General features: G+C 36.7%; 2 protein-coding genes across 4 annotated transcripts; one reads left to right on the forward strand and one right to left on the reverse strand.

The window, feature by feature from the left end:
• Positions 1–660: 660 nt before the first annotated feature.
• Positions 661–5,196, reverse strand: LOC116138041 (aberrant root formation protein 4). Of its 2 annotated transcripts, XM_031423753.1 has the most exons (14): positions 5,004–5,194; positions 4,746–4,910; positions 4,513–4,662; positions 4,245–4,317; positions 3,755–3,924; positions 3,586–3,645; positions 3,248–3,398; positions 3,072–3,131; positions 2,677–2,948; positions 2,529–2,600; positions 2,258–2,335; positions 1,957–2,160; positions 1,512–1,563; positions 661–1,065 (listed from the first exon to the last, which is right to left on the reverse strand). In XM_031423753.1, the coding sequence occupies exons 1-14, from the start codon at positions 5,091–5,093 to the stop codon at positions 848–850; spliced, it is 1,815 nt and encodes a 604-aa protein (XP_031279613.1). In that variant the 5' UTR covers positions 5,094–5,194; the 3' UTR covers positions 661–847. The 2 variants fall into 2 exon arrangements, with proteins under 2 accessions (XP_031279613.1, XP_031279614.1); XM_031423754.1 differs by lacking the exon at positions 1,512–1,563 and having other exon boundaries at positions 846–1,065; positions 5,004–5,196.
• An 868-nt stretch (positions 5,197–6,064) lies between these two features.
• Positions 6,065–13,352, forward strand: LOC116138040 (trafficking protein particle complex II-specific subunit 120 homolog). Of its 2 annotated transcripts, XM_031423751.1 has the most exons (11): positions 6,065–6,609; positions 6,787–6,993; positions 7,114–7,296; positions 7,844–7,953; positions 8,582–8,641; positions 8,721–9,009; positions 9,311–9,603; positions 9,940–10,639; positions 10,853–11,030; positions 11,901–12,812; positions 12,972–13,352. In XM_031423751.1, exons 1-11 carry the CDS (start codon positions 6,199–6,201, stop codon positions 13,190–13,192), a joined length of 3,564 nt encoding a protein of 1,187 aa, XP_031279611.1. In that variant the 5' UTR covers positions 6,065–6,198; the 3' UTR covers positions 13,193–13,352. The 2 variants fall into 2 exon arrangements, with proteins under 2 accessions (XP_031279611.1, XP_031279612.1); XM_031423752.1 differs by lacking the exon at positions 10,853–11,030 and having other exon boundaries at positions 9,940–10,817.
• Positions 13,353–18,870: the final 5,518 nt, after the last annotated feature.

An 18,870-nucleotide genomic window follows, 5' to 3' on the forward strand; every position in this document is an offset into this window, starting at 1 on the left:
GCAGTGCTCTAGCCAACTTTGATATTTTTAAAGTAAAAATGCAAGGCATATTCGGTATAAAGTCGGCCTTGCTCTAGTTTTGGCAGATCTTAGGCTATAGAAAAGATGTTAACTTGTTAATTATTGGTTAAATGTGTGTATATTTCAAAATATTCATTCTTTAGAGAGGATATATCAGATAAGAAGTTACTTTCTCTGGTTGCGTTGATAAAGGACATGATTCTGAAAGCTGTCGTTGTTATGTTGTGGTCATCTGAATATCTATGCCGGGAAGATGGCTGCTTTTCCTTTTCCAGGCTTTGTACTGACACGCTTCTATTTTCATCTGTACATCGAGTATGGGGAATAAAACAAGATGAGTGGCACTGGCCCATGAAAAACAAAGCCCAAATTTAGAAATTAGAACCACGTACCGTTAGTTTAATTTCCTAAGTGCGAGTGAAATGGCTACAACTGTGTGGTTTACCTTTTGTTTTTAGAAGGAAAAATCATTTCTTTTCTTGTACTGAAGCTTGCACGTCCACGCATTGCGCTTGTACATCCAGGAATCAGGATTATGAAAAGTTGGCCAATCTAAGCCCTTTCTGATTAACATACTGACAGCTACTAACCAAATTTTCAATTTCTCCAAAGTCTAATAAATCTTCCTGGCCTCCCCAGTAACAACTTTAAAAGAATGAATAAGACAGTTCAACACAGAATTTACAATAACCAAAGACTACCGTAAACACTAAATAATTCAATTTAAACAAAATAAAGTTACAAAATTCATATACAAATCGAGGACGTATACCCTGCCAACATCATGTATACGCATATTCTTAAGCATCAAAACACAAGGGATGATTTATGTTGAATGTTTCAGTTTCTCTTCAACAAGTTCAATACAGCGGTACAAAACTAACTCCACAGGGTTAAGAGTGCATACTGTATCAACCGCAAATTCATCACAATCATTCTTGTTCTCTGTCATAATGCCAGTCACTAGGGTTCGAAGGGGCAGAAGCCATTCGTGGTAAGCTCTTTGTAAATTGCTCTTCGACAGCACCTCACTGTTGGATTCTTCTGTTACATGTCCAAAATATTGACAGTTAATAGACAGTCAAAAATTTTCTTTTTCGACGCTTTGACATTACAAACAAATTTTGTGCCGTTAAGGTTATCTATTTCTAAAAATGACATAACAAGTAAGGGTACAAGTCATGAAACATTCTTTATTTCAGACTTCAGTCTCATGATAAGCAGCTAAAACAAGGACATATTGACAATAGAGTTGAAGTTTATATCATGCGTTGCTTGTTAAGAGCCATAATTAGTGAAATAACTTTGGCCTCTCTTAAAGTTAAGAGCACTGGGTAACTTCATATTTCTCAGCTAAAACATATTTTCTGAACCATGTCAATAAGTATAGGCAGCCCTATATATTTGTGGCAAAGAGGCAAGCTAGAAGCAATCTTAGCATACAAAAGCCTGATCTTTCTTTGCTTTAAAACCCGTAAGTTCAATATTACCTTTTGACTCGGTTAGCAATACAAATCTGTAAAGGTTGAGGGCAGACAGAACCTGTGAACATCATGCCAAACATGATAATTTGGGTTAAGAAAGACTTCAACTGCCCATCATGACTGATAATATAATCATTTATGAAGCAAAATAAACAAGCTACATGGCAAATATCAATTACAGTAAAAATTCTCAAGAACAATATATTTCAAAAATAGGGAACACTTCTAGTTAGGACTTTATTTACAAACTAAAATCATAAACATAAGATGGATGGGTACAATTACCTTTTTCATGCAAATACATCCATAATGTTCAGTTCACTTTTAGTTTTCTCAGTTATTTACAACAAAGTATTCAGATTTAAAAGAATGTTAAAACAACAGAATAATGCAGCACTTCAAGAAGCAAATTAAAACGTAAAGTAACTAATGAAGAAAGAGAAAGCCATACTGCATCTCCATGCTCCGGAAGCAGGGGAGGACCTCCCTTTTGGGGCCTCAAGACTAAATCCACCAATTCCAGGACAACTGCAGGCCAAAACAATGCATCTGCACATGCTATATTTTCAGCAGGCAGGACTTGATTTCGTATTGATGTTCTTTGTTGGTTTTCCTTAAGGACTTCCTGTCTAACAAGATCTAGTAAAATTGCAACCTATATGAAGATGTAACAACTAGTTCAGATGAATCATGTTCCAAAATTGAACAAATAAATGCTTGCAAATCAAGTAAACCATCTTGAAATGATTTACCATAGAAGGAGAATTGCAATTAATAATCATGGCTTTTAAAAAGTCACGCTTCTCTGAACGTGGAATCTCAGCTACAACCTGAATTTTGTGGAAAATGATGTAAGCATTAAAATAATACTAGAAAACATAATATTGATATAAAGTAACAGAAGATTTAATTTCAAAATCTAATAAGCTAGTCAAGGGCCAGGAAATAAAAATATTTATGAGAATGCCAAAATCAGTATTGGATGATTAAGCTTTTTCACCTTCTAAGCACCAAAAAACTTACTCTCTTAAATGCATCAAAGGTTTTCTTCCTAAGTGCTGAACTTGGTGAATATATGATGACCATTACAACAGCCTGAAATGTTACGTTTTAACAATCAGAAAGGATGGACAAAGAAGAAAAGCACAGAACACAAGATGAAAGGATCTACCTGCAAAGCAGCAAACACACTAGGCATATAAGAAGAGAAGTCATTATGATCACCGTCATTCTCTTGGGAGATATTTTCATCAGTTATGTCAAGCAAGAAGTTGATGGCATGCTCCTTGAATTCATATGGCAGATTGCCAGAAGAGAGTATGTGCTTTAGCATGCCAATAGCTTGCCATTTTTTTGTTTGATTACTTTTAAGTTCACTCTTGACAGCGGTCAAATCCTCCTCAGCAGCTTGAGCAACTTGGTCAGAAACATGGCCCCAAATCACTGCATCAATAAAGTAAACAGAGAGCTCATGCAAATCCAAGGTCATGTAGTCAATAGTGAGGGAACCGATGTCCGGAAACACTAATAACCAGAATCAGGAAACTTGAGTAAGCAAACACAAACCTGAAAGAGATGCACCTTGTTCCACATAGGATATACAACTCTTATAGTCATCTTCATCCTCTGGGCATATTGAGATAAAAATATAAATATCAGTTAATGAGGACTAAATTTTCTCCAAACTTGGTATATTTATGAAGCCACATAGGGTATAATTATGATAACCTCCGAAAATTTACCTCCAATAATCATGTTAGTCATAGTATCCACATCACACCCAGTTATTAAACCAAAATATGATAAACGGCAAAAAGGGAAGAAGTGTGACAACTGTGATATCAAAGGGACGCATTTTGAGACTTTACATTCCATGCTTATTGAAACAAGCACCTGCACATAGTAAGTGTATCCCAAGAAACAAATTTTAATTTAAAGTTAAAAAAGATGAGGTCAAAATAACAGCTTAAAAGAAAAGCCCACAAATCAAATTAAATGGGAATGATGCTTATAAATACAATTCACAGAGGGAAATAATATAGATAAAACAACTAAATTCCAAAAAGGGAAGAGTGATAACCATAATTTGCAGAACATATAGACCAAGAAGAGCACACAACTTTTCTTTTGCTCCTCCATCCTGTCACATATAGAAAAAGAAGGTTATAACAATCTGACAGAAAGCACACTGACAATATTTTTTGTACTCTGAGAAAATAGGTAAACAAATTATCGAGAACTTAGAAGACCAGCTTAGCGCAAACTGCATGGATAGAATCAGCAATGCCTATAGCCCTGTCAAATAAAGGTTCTGTATTTTCATCATCAGACTCTGAAGACACGTTCATTAGAACCTTTAGGATGACAGGCACTGCAACTTTTACTTGTTCAAAGTGCCGCCTCTGAGTTAAAAGCAATACTGAAAATCAGAAAAGAACATTTAACTTTCTCTTTGCTCAATAGGCGAAAATGTAGTTTCACATCTTTTGATCAAACGCAAAAATCCAATCAACATTATACCAAAACAGAACGAAAAAGAAAAACTCAAGCCATAACTTTCATTTGGTTACATTAAAGATGTGCAGAGATGCAATAACATGACATTACTAGTGAGAATTCATCAGGACAAAGTACAATCGGTAGTCATCAATAATTAAGTAATATCCAACAATATTAATAGAAACATTTAATCTATCCATTAGCAAGGGGAACTCAATCTATAATCTTAAGAATTATTACCTTTTGAGAGACCACTCAGAAGAGGAACAAAATTATCGGATAACTTGGTTGTCTTAATCAATGAGTCTAATGCCTAATCCATCAACAAACAAAATTAGCAAAGAAATAGATAATTAGTAGAAATAGTAAGTTAAGATGTATGATAATGAGAACCAACAAAAGTATACTGATGTTGTAGTTAAAGTAGTTTTATTTTCTACTTTACAATAATACGAGCAGGATTAATTTACAAAAAATAATGATAACTGTTCCCATGTAAAAAGCTTACCTCACAAAGAATTGAAAGCATGTCCCGTGGGCTACATGTTGCTACAAACCGATCAATAACACTATTAACAATCTCCGAACAGCTACTGGACACGCCTGCAAATCTCGTAACAGTCTTCGGCAACTCAAATGAAAGTGCATCAATAACCGCCTGCCATTGCAACAAAATTCACAAGCTTACAACAAAGTAAAACATTTATTCATTACAGTAAGAAGAAAATAATATTTTGAAACCTGGTCCAATGAAGAAGAAGACAAGAATTTATATATCTCCGAGAGGACTTCATATGCATTGTTCTTAATGTCATCATTGCTGTGGTCTGATTCGATCGAATCAAGGAACTTGACAAGTTCCGAAACTAAGATTTCAGATTGGCCAATGTTTCCACATTCAATTTCCTACAAGAAAGGAAAAAGAGATCGTTGGAGAGGAACAAAATTATAGCAGCAGATAAATAAATAAAAAATACAGAGGGAGAAGTAAGTGCTTACTTTGGAGATTGAAGTTAAAATGTCTTGGAGACGAAGCACGAGAGGCTGATCGGAGCAGAAATCGTGAGGATCGATCTGTGGAGCTAACATGGTGGCGCTGCAACTGTAATTTTAAAATTTCTCGATTTCTCTACACTAGTACCTCACTTGGTTGTTCTAGTCTTTAGCTCTCTGGAATGAGTATGATGTCACCTGCCCACTGTTTGGTGATTGAGTAAATCCTATTATCAAGATAGTTTAAAAATAGTTTATTAGTGAAAATATAGGTTGGCTTTGATTTATTATTTTGGATAAGATTTTAGAGATAGTATTGGGTTATTGGATAAGGGAGTATTACGAGGTAAACTTTAAAAATTTATAAAAAAACTCTTAGATTTACTAATTTAATTAAAGACCCTAATATATAAAATGATAAAAACACCTCCACCACCTACAGTGCTAGATTCCGGCCACTATTGCCGGAATCTGGCTGAAAAATTTCGTTATGACACAGACTGGTCGGATTTGTGCCGTAACGCATCGTTATAGCCTTTTTCGATCAGATCTATCACGGATCTGGCTGGAAAAGTCCAGATCTATGAACTGCTGTGGCTACGACGGCCAGAAAAGGCTAAAACGACGGGCATCTTTGGTCGTTAGCGACGGCCAAAGATATGGCCGTCGTTAATGGCAGATTTGGCCAGAAAAGGCCAGATCTGACCATTACCGACTATTTTCGGTGGCTGTGTGACTATTGTGATAGATTCCGGCTACCACCACTGGTGGTTGCCGGAATCTGGCAGTATTGGTAAACGGGGGTGTTTTTGTTAGTTTTTAAACTTTTTTCTAGGGGGTATTTAATAAAATTAATAAACTTATAAGGTCTCAACGTAATTAAAAAATAGACTAATATTTTGGGAATAATGTGCCAAACAACGTTTGAAAAATAGGATTGGGAGTGTGTAAGGCTTACCTAAGCCAGTATAAGGATATCCTCGTTTCACATCACAGCATAGACCAACCTACAACCAAACAGGGTATTTTTCCTCATTCCTATTCTTCAACGTCACCAAACACAAACAGTACGAATCCATTGCTTATTCTTGCACTTAACTATCTGCTTCTCTCTATCATTGATCCGAATGTCTTTAATCTGATACATTCAATCTCATACTGATTTCCCTGCGCCTTTCTCCCTCACTGTTTGATTTCAAATATGGAGCCAGACGTGAGCATCGAGACGTCATCCATGATCCGGATCGCGGTTCTCCCAATCGGCACGGTCCCACCAACTCTATTACGGGACTACCATTCAATGCTACTCCGGCATCACACGATCCCGCTCTCCGCCATCAGCTCGTTCTACACAGAGCATCAAAAATCTCCGTTTGCTCAGCAGCCCTGGGACTCCGGTTCGCTCCGCTTCAAGTTCGTACTCGGCGGGGCCCCACCGAGTCCCTGGGAAGATTTCCAGTCAAATCGTAAGATCCTCGCCGTTATTGGCATTTGCCACTGCCCTTCCTCGCCTGATCTCGATTCTGTTATCGAGCAGTTCAATTCCGCTTGTAAGGGTTATAGCTCCGCTCTTGTTAAACGCTGCTTTGCGTTCTCTCCAAGTGACTCTCACGTGAGTGCTTTATTTTTTACTTTTGGTAATCTCTTTTTGTTGTTTATTTAGTTAGTTGAAGAATTATGGAAATGAGAAGTGAATGAACAGCAACTTAAGGTAGAGGAAGAAGAGTTTGTATTGTTTTAATTGGTTTGTTATTCACGGGTTAAGTGATTGGTTTGCTTAATGTGGCAGCTAGAGAATGGTGCAAAGAAGGGTGAAAATTTGCTTTTGTTTCCTCCGGCTGACCGTCAAACGCAGGAGTTTCACTTGCAGACGATGATGCAAGATATTGGGGCTTCGTTGTTGATGGAATTTGAGAAGTGGGTTCTTCAGGCGGAATCTGCTGGAACTATATTGAAGACACCATTAGATTCTCAAGCCAGTCTCAGCTCAGAGGAGGTTTATGTTTAGGTGTCCTAAGAATTTGAATCTGTATTTTTTTTAATTAAGCTAATACGGATTTTAACATTTTTCCTGAATTTTGCAACTTAAATCAGTTTGATTTGATGAAAATTGTAGGTGATAAAGGCCAAAAAGCGAAGACTTGCCCGTGCACAGAAAACTATAGGGGATTACTGTTTGTTGGCTGGATCACCTGTTGATGCTAATGCTCATTATTCAACTGCACTGGAACTAGCTAGGTTGACCGCTGACTTCTTCTGGTATGCCGGGGCATTGGAAGGAAGCGTCTGTGCCTTACTGGTGTGTTCTCTTTTTCAAATAAGATTGTATGGGATGTATTATATGTTGGATGCTTTTCTATTTGACATAACTCTTAATATTTCTATCCGTTATGGTTTAACACCTGTTGGGGTGCATAATGGAATATGGGTGCATATGCATGATGAATGGTGAATAAACAAGTGCATTAATAATGCCTGCAGTATTATTAAGTCATTGTAGTTATTGGTTTATCTCATGTACCAAAGTTTATTATTTCCCTTCACATGCATACCGAATGACAAAGCTGATATTTATATTAAGTGATATGGAAATTTTATCAATATGACATCCATCATTGTCTAGTTAAGTGGCAGTACCATTATCTTACTCTGCATCATTTTGTTGGTCTTGTAATTGATCACTGTTTAGAATATTATAAAGAAGTGACTAACATTGCTGTCTGGGTTACGATTTTACTTGAATTGCCTATTACATCATTTTTATTTGCTGACTGCGTGATTGTGTCTCCCTTTGGTCTTTTGTGCATATCTGTGTCTATTTATTTGTTTATTTTCATGTTCATTAGGTGGACCGAATGGGCCAGAAGGACCCAGTTCTGGAGGAAGAGGTTAAATACCGGTACAACAGTGTCATCTTGCATTACAGGAAATCATTTATACAAGACAATGCTCAGAGGTAATGGGTGACTAGTCATTTTTCTGATGGCTCTTCTTTCGTAAGGAAGTGCATCCTTCTGTTGTTTTATGGAATGGTATTGGGAATTTGTATAGTCTAATGTGAGCCACCAGTCCATTTGGAGCATGTTGCTTCTTAGCATCTGTTGTACTATAATTACTATTTCTGTAATATTTTGCTAGACATTTTAAAGTATTCATTTGTTTCTGTTTTAGATTTTTCTCTGGAACAATTGTTTGATATGCTTGTCAGATTAGGGAAGTAAACGAGGCCTTGATCTCATGTATAATTTTACTCAGATGATATAGATTCAAGCTTTATTTTATTTTACTTTTCTGAATCTTAATGTGAGATGCTCTAATGTATCCATTTTCTTCTTATTTTATGCCAGACATTTGAAAGTATCCACTTTTTCTGTTTTATGGTATTTTAGCTGTTGATATGCTTGTCAGGTTAGGGAAGTAAACAAGGCCTTGATTGTATAGTTTTGCTCAAATGATGTCCATTCAAGCTTATTTTATTTTATTTTAATTCACTTTATGAATCTTAACATGAGATGCCCTTTTGTATCAACTTTTCTTCTTTGGAGTCTCTTGACAATAAATAACTCTATTGTTTTGGAATGCAGAGTCTCACCGCTAAGTTTTGAACTTGAGGCTACTTTGAAATTGGCAAGATTTCTTTGCAGGTATTAATATTATTGTTTTCCACCACCCTTTTTAGTTGTGTTGCCAAAATAACTTTGCACTATTATTTGGTTTTTATAGGAGAGAGCTGGCTAAGGATGTAGTGGAGTTGTTAACGAGTGCTGCAGATGGTGCGAAGTCGTTGATAGATGCCAGTGACAGACTCATCTTATATGTTGAGATAGCTCGTTTATTTGGAACTCTGGGTTATCAACGAAAAGCTGCCTTTTTCTCAAGGCAGGTAGCTCAGTTGTATTTGCAACAAGAAAGTAGATCGGCTGCTATTTGTGCTTTGCAAGTTCTGGCAATGACCACTAAGGCATATCGTGTTCAGAGTCGAGCATCCATCTCAAAGCATTCTCTGTCTACCGTAAGTATATAATTGTGAGTAAAAATAAGAAGAGTCAAGAAATTGTAAATAGAATAATAAAATGCTGTCAATTTGTTTATTGATCTTGCTGTACAACAGCATTGCTAGCATGCTATTTGATGTAAACATATGTATAATTTTTAGTAATATCATGATTGGAGTTTGTATATTGAATTAGGTTCAAGAATGACAATCAAAAGTTTGTCTGTTTTGAATAACTTTATTATTTGAAGTGTAAAGTTTTTCTCAGAAACATAACCAATTTGTCACAACCTTTTTTTTTTTTTTTTTTTCCCTAAAGGAAACTGGATCAAGTCATGCTGATGGCGGAAAAATGCATCATCAATCAGTAGTCTCTCTATTTGAGTCTCAGTGGAGCACCTTGCAGATGGTTGTGTTAAGGGAGATACTGCTCTCTGCTGTTCGTGCAGCAGATCCTCTTGCTGCATGGAGTGCAGCAGCTAGGCTTCTCAGATCTTATTATCCTCTAATTACACCTGTTGGACAAAATGGCCTTGCTAGTGCACTTACAAACTCAGCAGAGAGGTTGCCTTCAGGAACTCGATGTGCTGATCCAGCCTTACCTTTTGTAAGGTATATTCCGATATACTAAAATCTTCTTCTCTGAAGTTGGGGTAGGAGGAGAATTTTGTTGTGGCAGTCATTGTTCTCTCACACTTTTAATTTATTTTTGGTGAAACCAGCTATTTTTTTTTTCCTGAATTTTTAAGAAAATCTAATTTCCTGGTTTCTAAGCATCATATTTACTTGGGAGAGTAAATAAATAGTTTTCCTTTCTATCCTTGATGTTTTCTGCAGTTATGAGTCCTGTATTCACCTAGTATTGTCAACATAGAAAAAAGTGTCTTGGTTTTATAACCCTCTTCACTTAAATTTTCAGAAAACGTACTGAGTTATTTATTGTTCCAGGTTGTACTCTTTTCCCATGCATCCTTCACAAATGGACATCATTAAACGGAATACAGGTAGAGACGACTGGTGGGCAGGCTCTGCTCCTTCAGGGCCTTTTATATATACACCATTCAGTAAAGGAGACCCAAATGATACCGGTAAGCAGGAGTTGATTTGGGTTGTTGGAGAACCAGTCCAGGTCTTGGTGGAGTTGGCAAATCCTTGTGGATTTGATTTAAGGGTTGATAGTATATATCTCTCGGCGCATTCAGAAAATTTTGATGCTTTTCCAATTAGTGTAGATCTCCCACCTAATTCATCTAAAGTGATCACTTTATCTGGAATACCAACTTCAGTGGGGGTTGTGAGAATTCCAGGATGCAGAGTTCACTGTTTTGGTGTGATAACCGAACACCTATTTAGGGATGTAGATAATCTGCTTTTAGGAGCCGCACAAGGACTTGTTCTTTCTGACCCTTTCCGATGCTGTGGATCTGCCAAGTTGAAAAACGTATCTAATCCAAATATATCTGTGGTATCACCTCTGCCACTGCTAGTGTCACATGTTGTTGGTGGTGATGGGGCCATCATTTTGTACGAAGGTGAAATTCGCGATGTATGGATAAGTCTGGCTAATGCAGGTACAGTTCCAGTTGAGCAAGCACATATTTCACTATCAGGAAAAAACCAAGATTCTGTTATCTCAATTGCATATGAGGCCTTAAAATCTGCTCTTCCTTTGAAGCCTGGAGCTGAAGTGACTGTACCTGTGACATTAAAAGCCTGGCAGCTTGGGTTGTTTGACCATGAAACTGCTGCTGGCAAGAGTGCCTCTGGAAGCACAGGGAGGCATTTAAAGGATGGAAGCAGCCCTTCTTTGTTGATTCATTACTCAGGTATTTTCTATTAATGGCATTTATTGCTCTCTNAGGCCTTAAAATCTGCTCTTCCTTTGAAGCCTGGAGCTGAAGTGACTGTACCTGTGACATTAAAAGCCTGGCAGCTTGGGTTGATTGACCATGAAACTGCTGCTGGCAAGAGTGCCTCTGGAAGCACAGGGAGGCATTTAAAGGATGGAAGCAGCCCTTCTTTGTTGATTCATTACTCAGGTATTTTCTATTAATGGCATTTATTGCTCTCTTTCTCTCTCTCTCTCTTTAAAACTATATTCATAGTCTCAAATATTTATTCTCAATATAAAGAAGAAACTCTAGTGGTCACACCTAGGGGTGGGCGGGTCCAGGTTCCCACCCAAAATCAAAGGAACCGAAACTGGAACCGGCCAGTTCCTTTGATTTGGAACTGGAACCGGAACCTGTGTTACCGGTTCCGGTTCCGGGTACCCTGGAAATTGTCAATTACCCCCTATTTTAAAAAAAATGACAAATAAACCCTTCTAAAATTACAATTACACCCCTAACAATTATGTGCAAAACATTAAATATATTTGTTTAAATTTACTTGATGTTTGATGCTAGATTATAAGTATTTAATTGTTTGTTTTCACCTATAATAAACATTTAAAAGCTATTATTTAATTTAAATGTCTTAATATATATTAATTTCTTAATCAAGTAATAAGTGAAACTTAAATATTAATAAGAATATTTTGAAAAACTGATCTGTTAATGAAAATTAATAAGACTTTTGATACTAAGATAAAAAAACCAAAATTTTCTTATATATTCATATGATATGCAAAATATAAAAAAAAAAAACCCCATATGCAAAATATAAAAAAAAAAAACCATATTCTTTAATATTATATCAATTTAGCCCCGGTTTCCAATTCCGGTTCCTTTGATTTGGAACCGAAACCTGAACTGCACAATATTGGTTCCAATTTTTTGGAACCGGAACCTACCCTATTACGGCCGGTTCCGGGTAGAAACCGGAACCAACACCCAGGTACCCGTCGGTTCCAGTTCTACCCTAAAATTTTGCCCACCCCTAGTCACACCTTTCATTTTGTTTCTCAGGGCCACTTACGAATTCTGGAGATCAGTCTGTTGTGCCCCCTGGTAGACGCCTGGTTGTTCCCTTGCAAATCAGTGTTTTGCAAGGTTTATCTTTTGTAAAAGCTCGTTTGCTTTCAATGGAGATTCCTGCACATGTTGGTGAAAACCTTCCTATGCCTGTTTATGTGGATTCTACTTCTACTGAGGGAACCGTTGGTTCTGAAAATAAGATGGACAAATTGATGAAGATTGATCCTTTTAGAGGAAGTTGGGGGCTACGTTTCCTTGAACTTGAGTTGTCCAATCCGACTGATGTTGTGTTTGAAATTAGTGTTTCTGTCCAGCTGGAAAATTCAAACAACGAGGATGGCCTTTCGAGTGATCAAGATGCTACCGAATATGGTTATCCTAAGACAAGAATTGACAGGGATTACACTGCAAGGGTATTAATTCCGCTGGAGCATTTTAAGTTGCCTATTCTTGATGGTTCCTTTTTTGTGAAGGACTTAAAGTCAGATGGTTCTATCGGGAGCAGAAATTCCAGCTTCTCAGAAAAGAATACTAAGGCTGAGCTAAATGCTTCCATTAAGAACCTCATTTCGAGAATAAAGGTCAGATGGCAATCTGGACGCAACAGCTCTGGAGAATTGAATATCAAGGATGCTATACAGGCAGCCCTTCAGACATCTGTTATGGATGTACTGCTGCCAGATCCTTTGACATTTGGCTTCAGGCTTGTTAGAAAGGATTCTGAGCAGGCTAAAAAACTTGGTTTACCTAAAGATTCTGTGATAGCAAATGACATGACTCCTATGGAAGTTCTAGTTCGTAATAACACTAGGGAAATTATCAAGATGAGTCTTAGTATTACATGCAGAGATGTAGCTGGTGAGAACTGCGTTGAGGGCTCTAAGGGGACTGTCCTATGGTCGGGTAAGTTTCTCTTATGATATCATCCATCAGTGTTTTTATTAAATATCCTAAAAAGATCAACTTCTTAGTGATGATTCTAAAGCTGTTTTTGGTAAGCAAGATGAAAACCTTGGGTTGCAAATTTACATATATGGTTGAGAATTTTATTGATACTTTCAGGTGTCCTAAATGAAATTACCATGGAGGTTCTCCCGCTTCAAGAATCAAGGCATTGTTTCTCTTTGTACTTCCTTGTCCCAGGTGAGTACACTCTTGTGGCTGCTGCCGTAATTGATGATGCTAATAACATCCTTCGAGCTCGAGCAAAGACCGATTCACCTGACGAACCAATTTTCTGTCGTGGACCCCCATTTCATGTGCGAGTTACTGGTACTGTGTGACAGTTTATTTGTATGTTCATAACATATTGGATTATGAGACGTGCAAACTCAAGAGTGAACAAAGATGCCAGCATTTTTTGTGGCGGCGTCTCAATTACACATTTTTAGTCTTCATATCATATTGGATTATGAGAAATGCTGCTCGAAGGGTCTAGTCAAATGCATGTCAAAGCATTGTTGAACGTTCTAGTTACTTTCTCTTCTAGGATGTTTGTGATATTTTTGTATTGCAGGCTTGCAGCGTGAAACAAGCTTCTTTTTACTTAGTTGTCTTGTTTCTTATTGCCTTCAACACCTTGTAGCTCGGCCGTCTTGACGAAATGAGTCATGGTTTTTAACGTCTTAACCAAAGTAAAAATTAGCAACTGCACCTAATTGCATCAAATTATAATTCAAGAGTGAAATGCTAAGAAATTTAATCTCATCTTTTGAGTAGGAACTGCAGTCTTCAAACTAAATATCAATTGGTAGCCCATTGGGCGAAGAACTGGGCTACCTCCCTGCTCTACTAATTTTCTCCCAACCGTGTACTAATATTTTCAATCACGTCCTTTTCTACTGATTCTTTTTGACAGTTTTGTGGGCAAAACGACAAAGCCTTTTGAACTTGGTAAAAATCTTTGAAGCTTACCATTTGGAGATTATTTTAACTCGTTTGTTTTTTCAGAGGCCTCAGAAATTTGGAATTAGATGGCGTTCATGGGTTGAAGTCTGAGGACTGAATATTGAGATTGAGGGATAGGCATTTTGTACGACTCCTAGAGGGTTTGAAACGAAATGAGTGGTCACCTTTTATCTCTGCACAAACACCCAAATTTTTTCGATGTTACTAAATCAACATGTTTATAAATCTAATTAGTGTACTTTCAATACGGTTTTCCTATGAGTCACCATCAATTTCAATGACAGCTCAGTGGCTTGAGTAGCCCTATTTTTTCATTTTGATTTATCAAAAAGACAATACCATTTGAGTTCATAAATTTCTGAATCTTATTTACCCATCAAAATATTGCATGTTTTTGAAAAGGGGTTTTCTTTATATAATCTGAATAAGTTTTTAATGGAATACAATCTGCAATCAAACTTGAAAATATAAAAAATAATGACCCATGACCCATCTAAACAGGTTTTGTTGTGTCGAAGTGTCGTCATTTTGAAGCAGAGCCCCAACCCAGAAGCATCTCATTCTCAATCTCAACACAATATTATTTGTTTAAAACATGTTTTTTGTCCTTTCACAATCATATATTCATTTTTGCTTGCAACACTTTGGATTTTAGTCAACAGTTATTGGTTGAAAAAATATCCAATCTTATAATCAATCTCACTACCTTCATATTCCTTCACCAGTTAGGTAATCCCCCAACTTGTTGCCTACTGCTTAGTTTTGTCAATATCCCTTCACCTTTCACAAAAACGTCCACAAATTTGCAGTAACTCCCTAGTCTTGATGATGGTAAAATTAAAAAATCTCTCTCTCACTCTCTCAAAGTATGTGTATAATCAACATCATTGATCAGTGAAATTGCTCTCTTTCTGTACGAGTTCCGAGTTTTCTCAATTCAGCAAATGGGATGACATCACATCAAATCAAATAATAGCACAAACCATGTTCAATATCTTTGTCTTTTTGATGCCTTTTTCCCTCATATATCATATCATCTACATCACTTTTGTGCTTGGTGTTTAACTATTCTCGGCAGGCACAGGCACAGGCACAGGCACGGCTTCACGTTACTCACTCAATTCAAAAGCTCACACAAATTTCAAAATTTCCCTTTCATATACAAATAAATGTGTATGGAGCCACCATGATTTCACTTATTCACGAAATGGGTTTTCTTGCTTTCTTTATTTTCTTTGTTGAAATCGCAAGTTGTTAGTGGCTAAGTGGTCCATGACAGAGAGTTTTCCTATAAGTGCTTTTGTGGTCCTCAAATTTGAAAGCCTAGTTCTTCTAGGGTTTGAGGATGATGCAAACCGACACAATCAAGAGTTTTAGTTTTAGGGAAACCCTAATTGACACGTGGGTTTAAATCATATCATATCATATCATTTATATATTTGTCTACGAAATCCTGTCAATCCATCGAGTCAAATTGATACAAACTCACGAAAGTATCTATAAGACGGCGATATATATAATCAAATCAACAAAAACTAGTGCATATCCTATCGATAACATATTGAAGCATTTTGTGGAACCACTTTTAACCAAATTCCCTCTATGATTGCTTGCCACAAATTGATACCATTTTTTGGGTTTTGGCAGGATGAATTTAACCCTGCGATAAGTGCGCCTTTGAAAAGCAATATGCATCGAACCAGTACAAAATAAAGGTCTTCAATAAGTTACATAAACGTTTCATCATTATTGGATAAGGAGAATCACATCCATCCTTGTGGGTCACATCCATCTCCCATCTCCCATCTCCAATTGATTGAATTAAAACTGTTATTTTATTTCTACAACATTAACATTTTTTCAATAACTAATGATGACAAACAGATAAGAAGTGGTCAAATTAAATAGTCATTTTCATAAAACGGACCAAAATAGTCCGGGGTACGGTACCTTTAAACTTATAGTTCAGTTCAAGGGTCAGCCTGTCAGGTTATGAGGTTAAAGCGAAAGTCTATCGTCAGCTTTGGAGTTTTACACATGACAAGTCTACTTTGACTCTTCTTCTCTCTTCTAGACATACTATCTAAAACAACAGTCAGACTCTTTAGTTAATAGATACAGAGAATGAGAATAGTCTGTCATTTCATATTCAAACTTTGCTCTTATTCAAGGTTTAAAATGTGCTGTGACGGATTTTATTTTAATACAATCTTCAGGTGAAAAAACGTTTTCTTTATTACATAAATATCATCAAATAAAAACGTTTTTAAATTTTATAATTTTCAACAAAACAACAAACCTAACCTAACCTAACCTAACCAAACCAAACCAGTTGGAATTGGAAGTCTATTATTATAAGAAATAGAAGCTACTAACAGAAGACAAATAATACATGAGAATAGTTTCATCTGGGTTCTATCTGTTCATCTAAATGTCCCCTTTGGTGCCAAGGCTATAGCAAATTTCTGACAGTGACTCAGCCTATGTGGGGACTTTATGCAAACATCTGTTGGAAGATAACCTTGTTTATGAAATTGATTGGGATAGTCTAAATTTATAAACATTATGCTACTATTAATAAATGTTAAATGATTATACTCATTATATGTATTCTGTCTATTATCTTCTGTTGGGTTTCTGGGTAAGATCTGAATTTGGCTGACAGAAAACATAATATATGTATGTTCATGTTGGCACAGCACATTGTCTTGTGCTGAAAAGTAAAAGATGAATCCATGAGTGAATGCTTCTTCAAAGGAGAACAACTTTTATGAAGTAAGATCACTCAACCCCTAAATGTGAAAATTTATTTTTTATAAATATATATATATTATCCTTTGTACCTAAAGACAGACAAAGACAAAGACAAAACCTTTCCTTCTCTCCGATGACTATAACTATAGATATATAAAAAATATTATTTATTAGTGGGACTGGGTCCTTTCCTTCTCTCCCCACGAACCTCGACCTGCCACTCCCTTAATTCTTATTATTATAATAATATTTCATTAATCAACTCTTAATTCTTTCATTATTAGGTTAATACCAAAGTTACCCCTCCCGACACCGTTGCAATTCTTCTTGCTGCTTCGTGTAAAACCGTGTGGGTCCCACTCGACCGTCCTCCTAAAAAACCCGAAGGACTTAATGGCAAGTTTTTTGTCTTTTTGTTTGACAGCTGCGCGTATTACACGTAGATACATCTCACTTCACTTGGTTTTTATTTTTTTTTTCGGTTTGGAATTGGACAAGTGTCGGAGACTTAACCATTCATCCACTGTTCCGATATTTTTATGTGAGATAATGCCTCACTCTCGTTGAAATCGCGTGGAGACTAGAGGTTAGAATATTTAATTAAATAATTATGATTAAACACAGTTTAAGAAAGCCACGGATGAAGACACGTTTTAATCATTTGATGGTCACATTTTCCTTTAAGAAACATTATAATTTCAGAAATTTTGTCATTAATGAACCAAAAGAATTGCATAGGACTACGAGAAAGCTTTAAATAATAATATATTATTATTATTATTATTATTATTATTGGTCCCTTAATTGCGAGAGATCCTAGAAGAGTAGTCAGCTACTTTTGTATTCTGGTTGAAGATTCAAGACTCAAAACATATAACAATAATGCATGGCAAAGAGCAGGCTGAAGCTTTTTCATGTATAATTGGTTCACGTCCTGTCTGGATCTGGGTGTGGGTGTGGGTGTGGGTGTGGGCACGTGATTGGCATTCTTTTTCTCTTTGGTTAAGAAAACAAACTTTTTATTTGTGGTGTGTGGTAGTACTGATCCTCCTGGTTCTGTCCAAGACAACAAAAAAGTTGACATGGAAATTGAGAAAAACGCACGGCAAAGACTATTAGAGCTTGACAGATCAATGAACTCCATTCCCTACTCTTTTTGGTACGTTTCAGCTTACGAAAATAATCAAAATAAAATCCATGCTTTAATTAGTTAGGAAATAATTAAAAGTTTTATATATAGGGGTTAAGTTTTTGATAATGATAATGACATTTCCTAGGATAATTTCATGTTCCTCTTCACATTGTCGTTGTCTAACTCTAAACATTAGGTCGCCCTGACATTAGTGCAGCAACACAAGAAGTCTCTTTATGCCTTGAACAACGGAATACGGATACTGTCTTCCATTTGAAATATTCGACTATGTGTTGTGTCCTTTGCGTGATGGTGCCTCAACATGATTAATGTAATCAACATCTTAACTGTACTAATCCTTGACCAAAACTGGAGAAAAAAAGAATTTAATGTGATTAGTTTTTTGCATAGAATTAAATATGGTTCAACTTGGATGAACTACTTTTTAATTTATTAATTAATTAATAATTGAAAAATAATACTAATATTAACATAGGATTCAATCGGAGTAGTCAATGGATATGTACACTTATCAGGGTGAAAGATGGACCGCTAGATGACAATTTTTGGGATCGGACGTTTCTTCTGAAATTTCGTAAGCCCCGTTAGGTTCTGCCGTTTGCCTGACGGATTAATTATTTATAAAGATGGAAAGGGAGAGAAGGCAAAGCCAGTAGGTAGGGGACCATTGGGGGAGGATTGGCTCTATTTGTGGACAGTTTGCCATAAACACAAAAACAGTAGTCTCTCTCTCAACTGGGGCCCCCTCAGTTTGGGAGGTGGGGCCGCACCAATTTTTTTCCCCCTTTCTCACACCCTGGGCCCCCACCTTTCCTAGGGGACCAGCTACAGTTTGCATTGATTTAGCCGGCGGCTGTCAGAGAAGTCAAAATTCCCAGTGGGTCCCTTTATCTAGATATCCACGTGTACGGCTGCGATACTCTTATCCTTAGCGCGTGCTTAGCTCTGTGGTCCACTCTGTGGTCCAAGTAACTAGGTTTCGCCGCGTGTCACGATGTCGTTGTCCCGCGAGTGGCGGAGAGAGAAGCGACGTAATTTATGGTCCCCTTCTCTTTTGTGTGTGTTTTATTTTTTTTTCCCGCTTTATTTATTACCATACTCACCGGCGATAACCGGTTAGCGGTATTGTTTGTTTATTTTCTTAAT

Source organism: Pistacia vera, unplaced genomic scaffold (assembly GCF_008641045.1).
Source record: "Pistacia vera cultivar Batoury unplaced genomic scaffold, PisVer_v2 Contig338, whole genome shotgun sequence".
NCBI classification, from domain to species: Eukaryota; Viridiplantae; Streptophyta; class Magnoliopsida; order Sapindales; family Anacardiaceae; genus Pistacia; species Pistacia vera.

Coding starts and splice junctions, on each gene's coding strand:
- LOC116138041 (XM_031423753.1), bottom strand. CDS start 5,093: ATGTTAGCTCCACAGATCGATCCTCACGATTTCTGCTCCGATCAGCCT. Junction 2,601..2,676: donor GTGTGTTTGCTGCTTTGCAG/GTAGATCCTTTC, acceptor GTAACATTTCAG/GCTGTTGTAATGGTCATCAT. Junction 1,066..1,511: donor ATTGCTAACCGAGTCAAAAG/GTAATATTGAAC, acceptor GACATGTAACAG/AAGAATCCAACAGTGAGGTG.
- LOC116138040 (XM_031423752.1), top strand. CDS start 6,199: ATGGAGCCAGACGTGAGCATCGAGACGTCATCCATGATCCGGATCGCG. Junction 8,642..8,720: donor TTGGCAAGATTTCTTTGCAG/GTATTAATATTA, acceptor TGGTTTTTATAG/GAGAGAGCTGGCTAAGGATG. Junction 12,813..12,971: donor GGGGACTGTCCTATGGTCGG/GTAAGTTTCTCT, acceptor TGATACTTTCAG/GTGTCCTAAATGAAATTACC.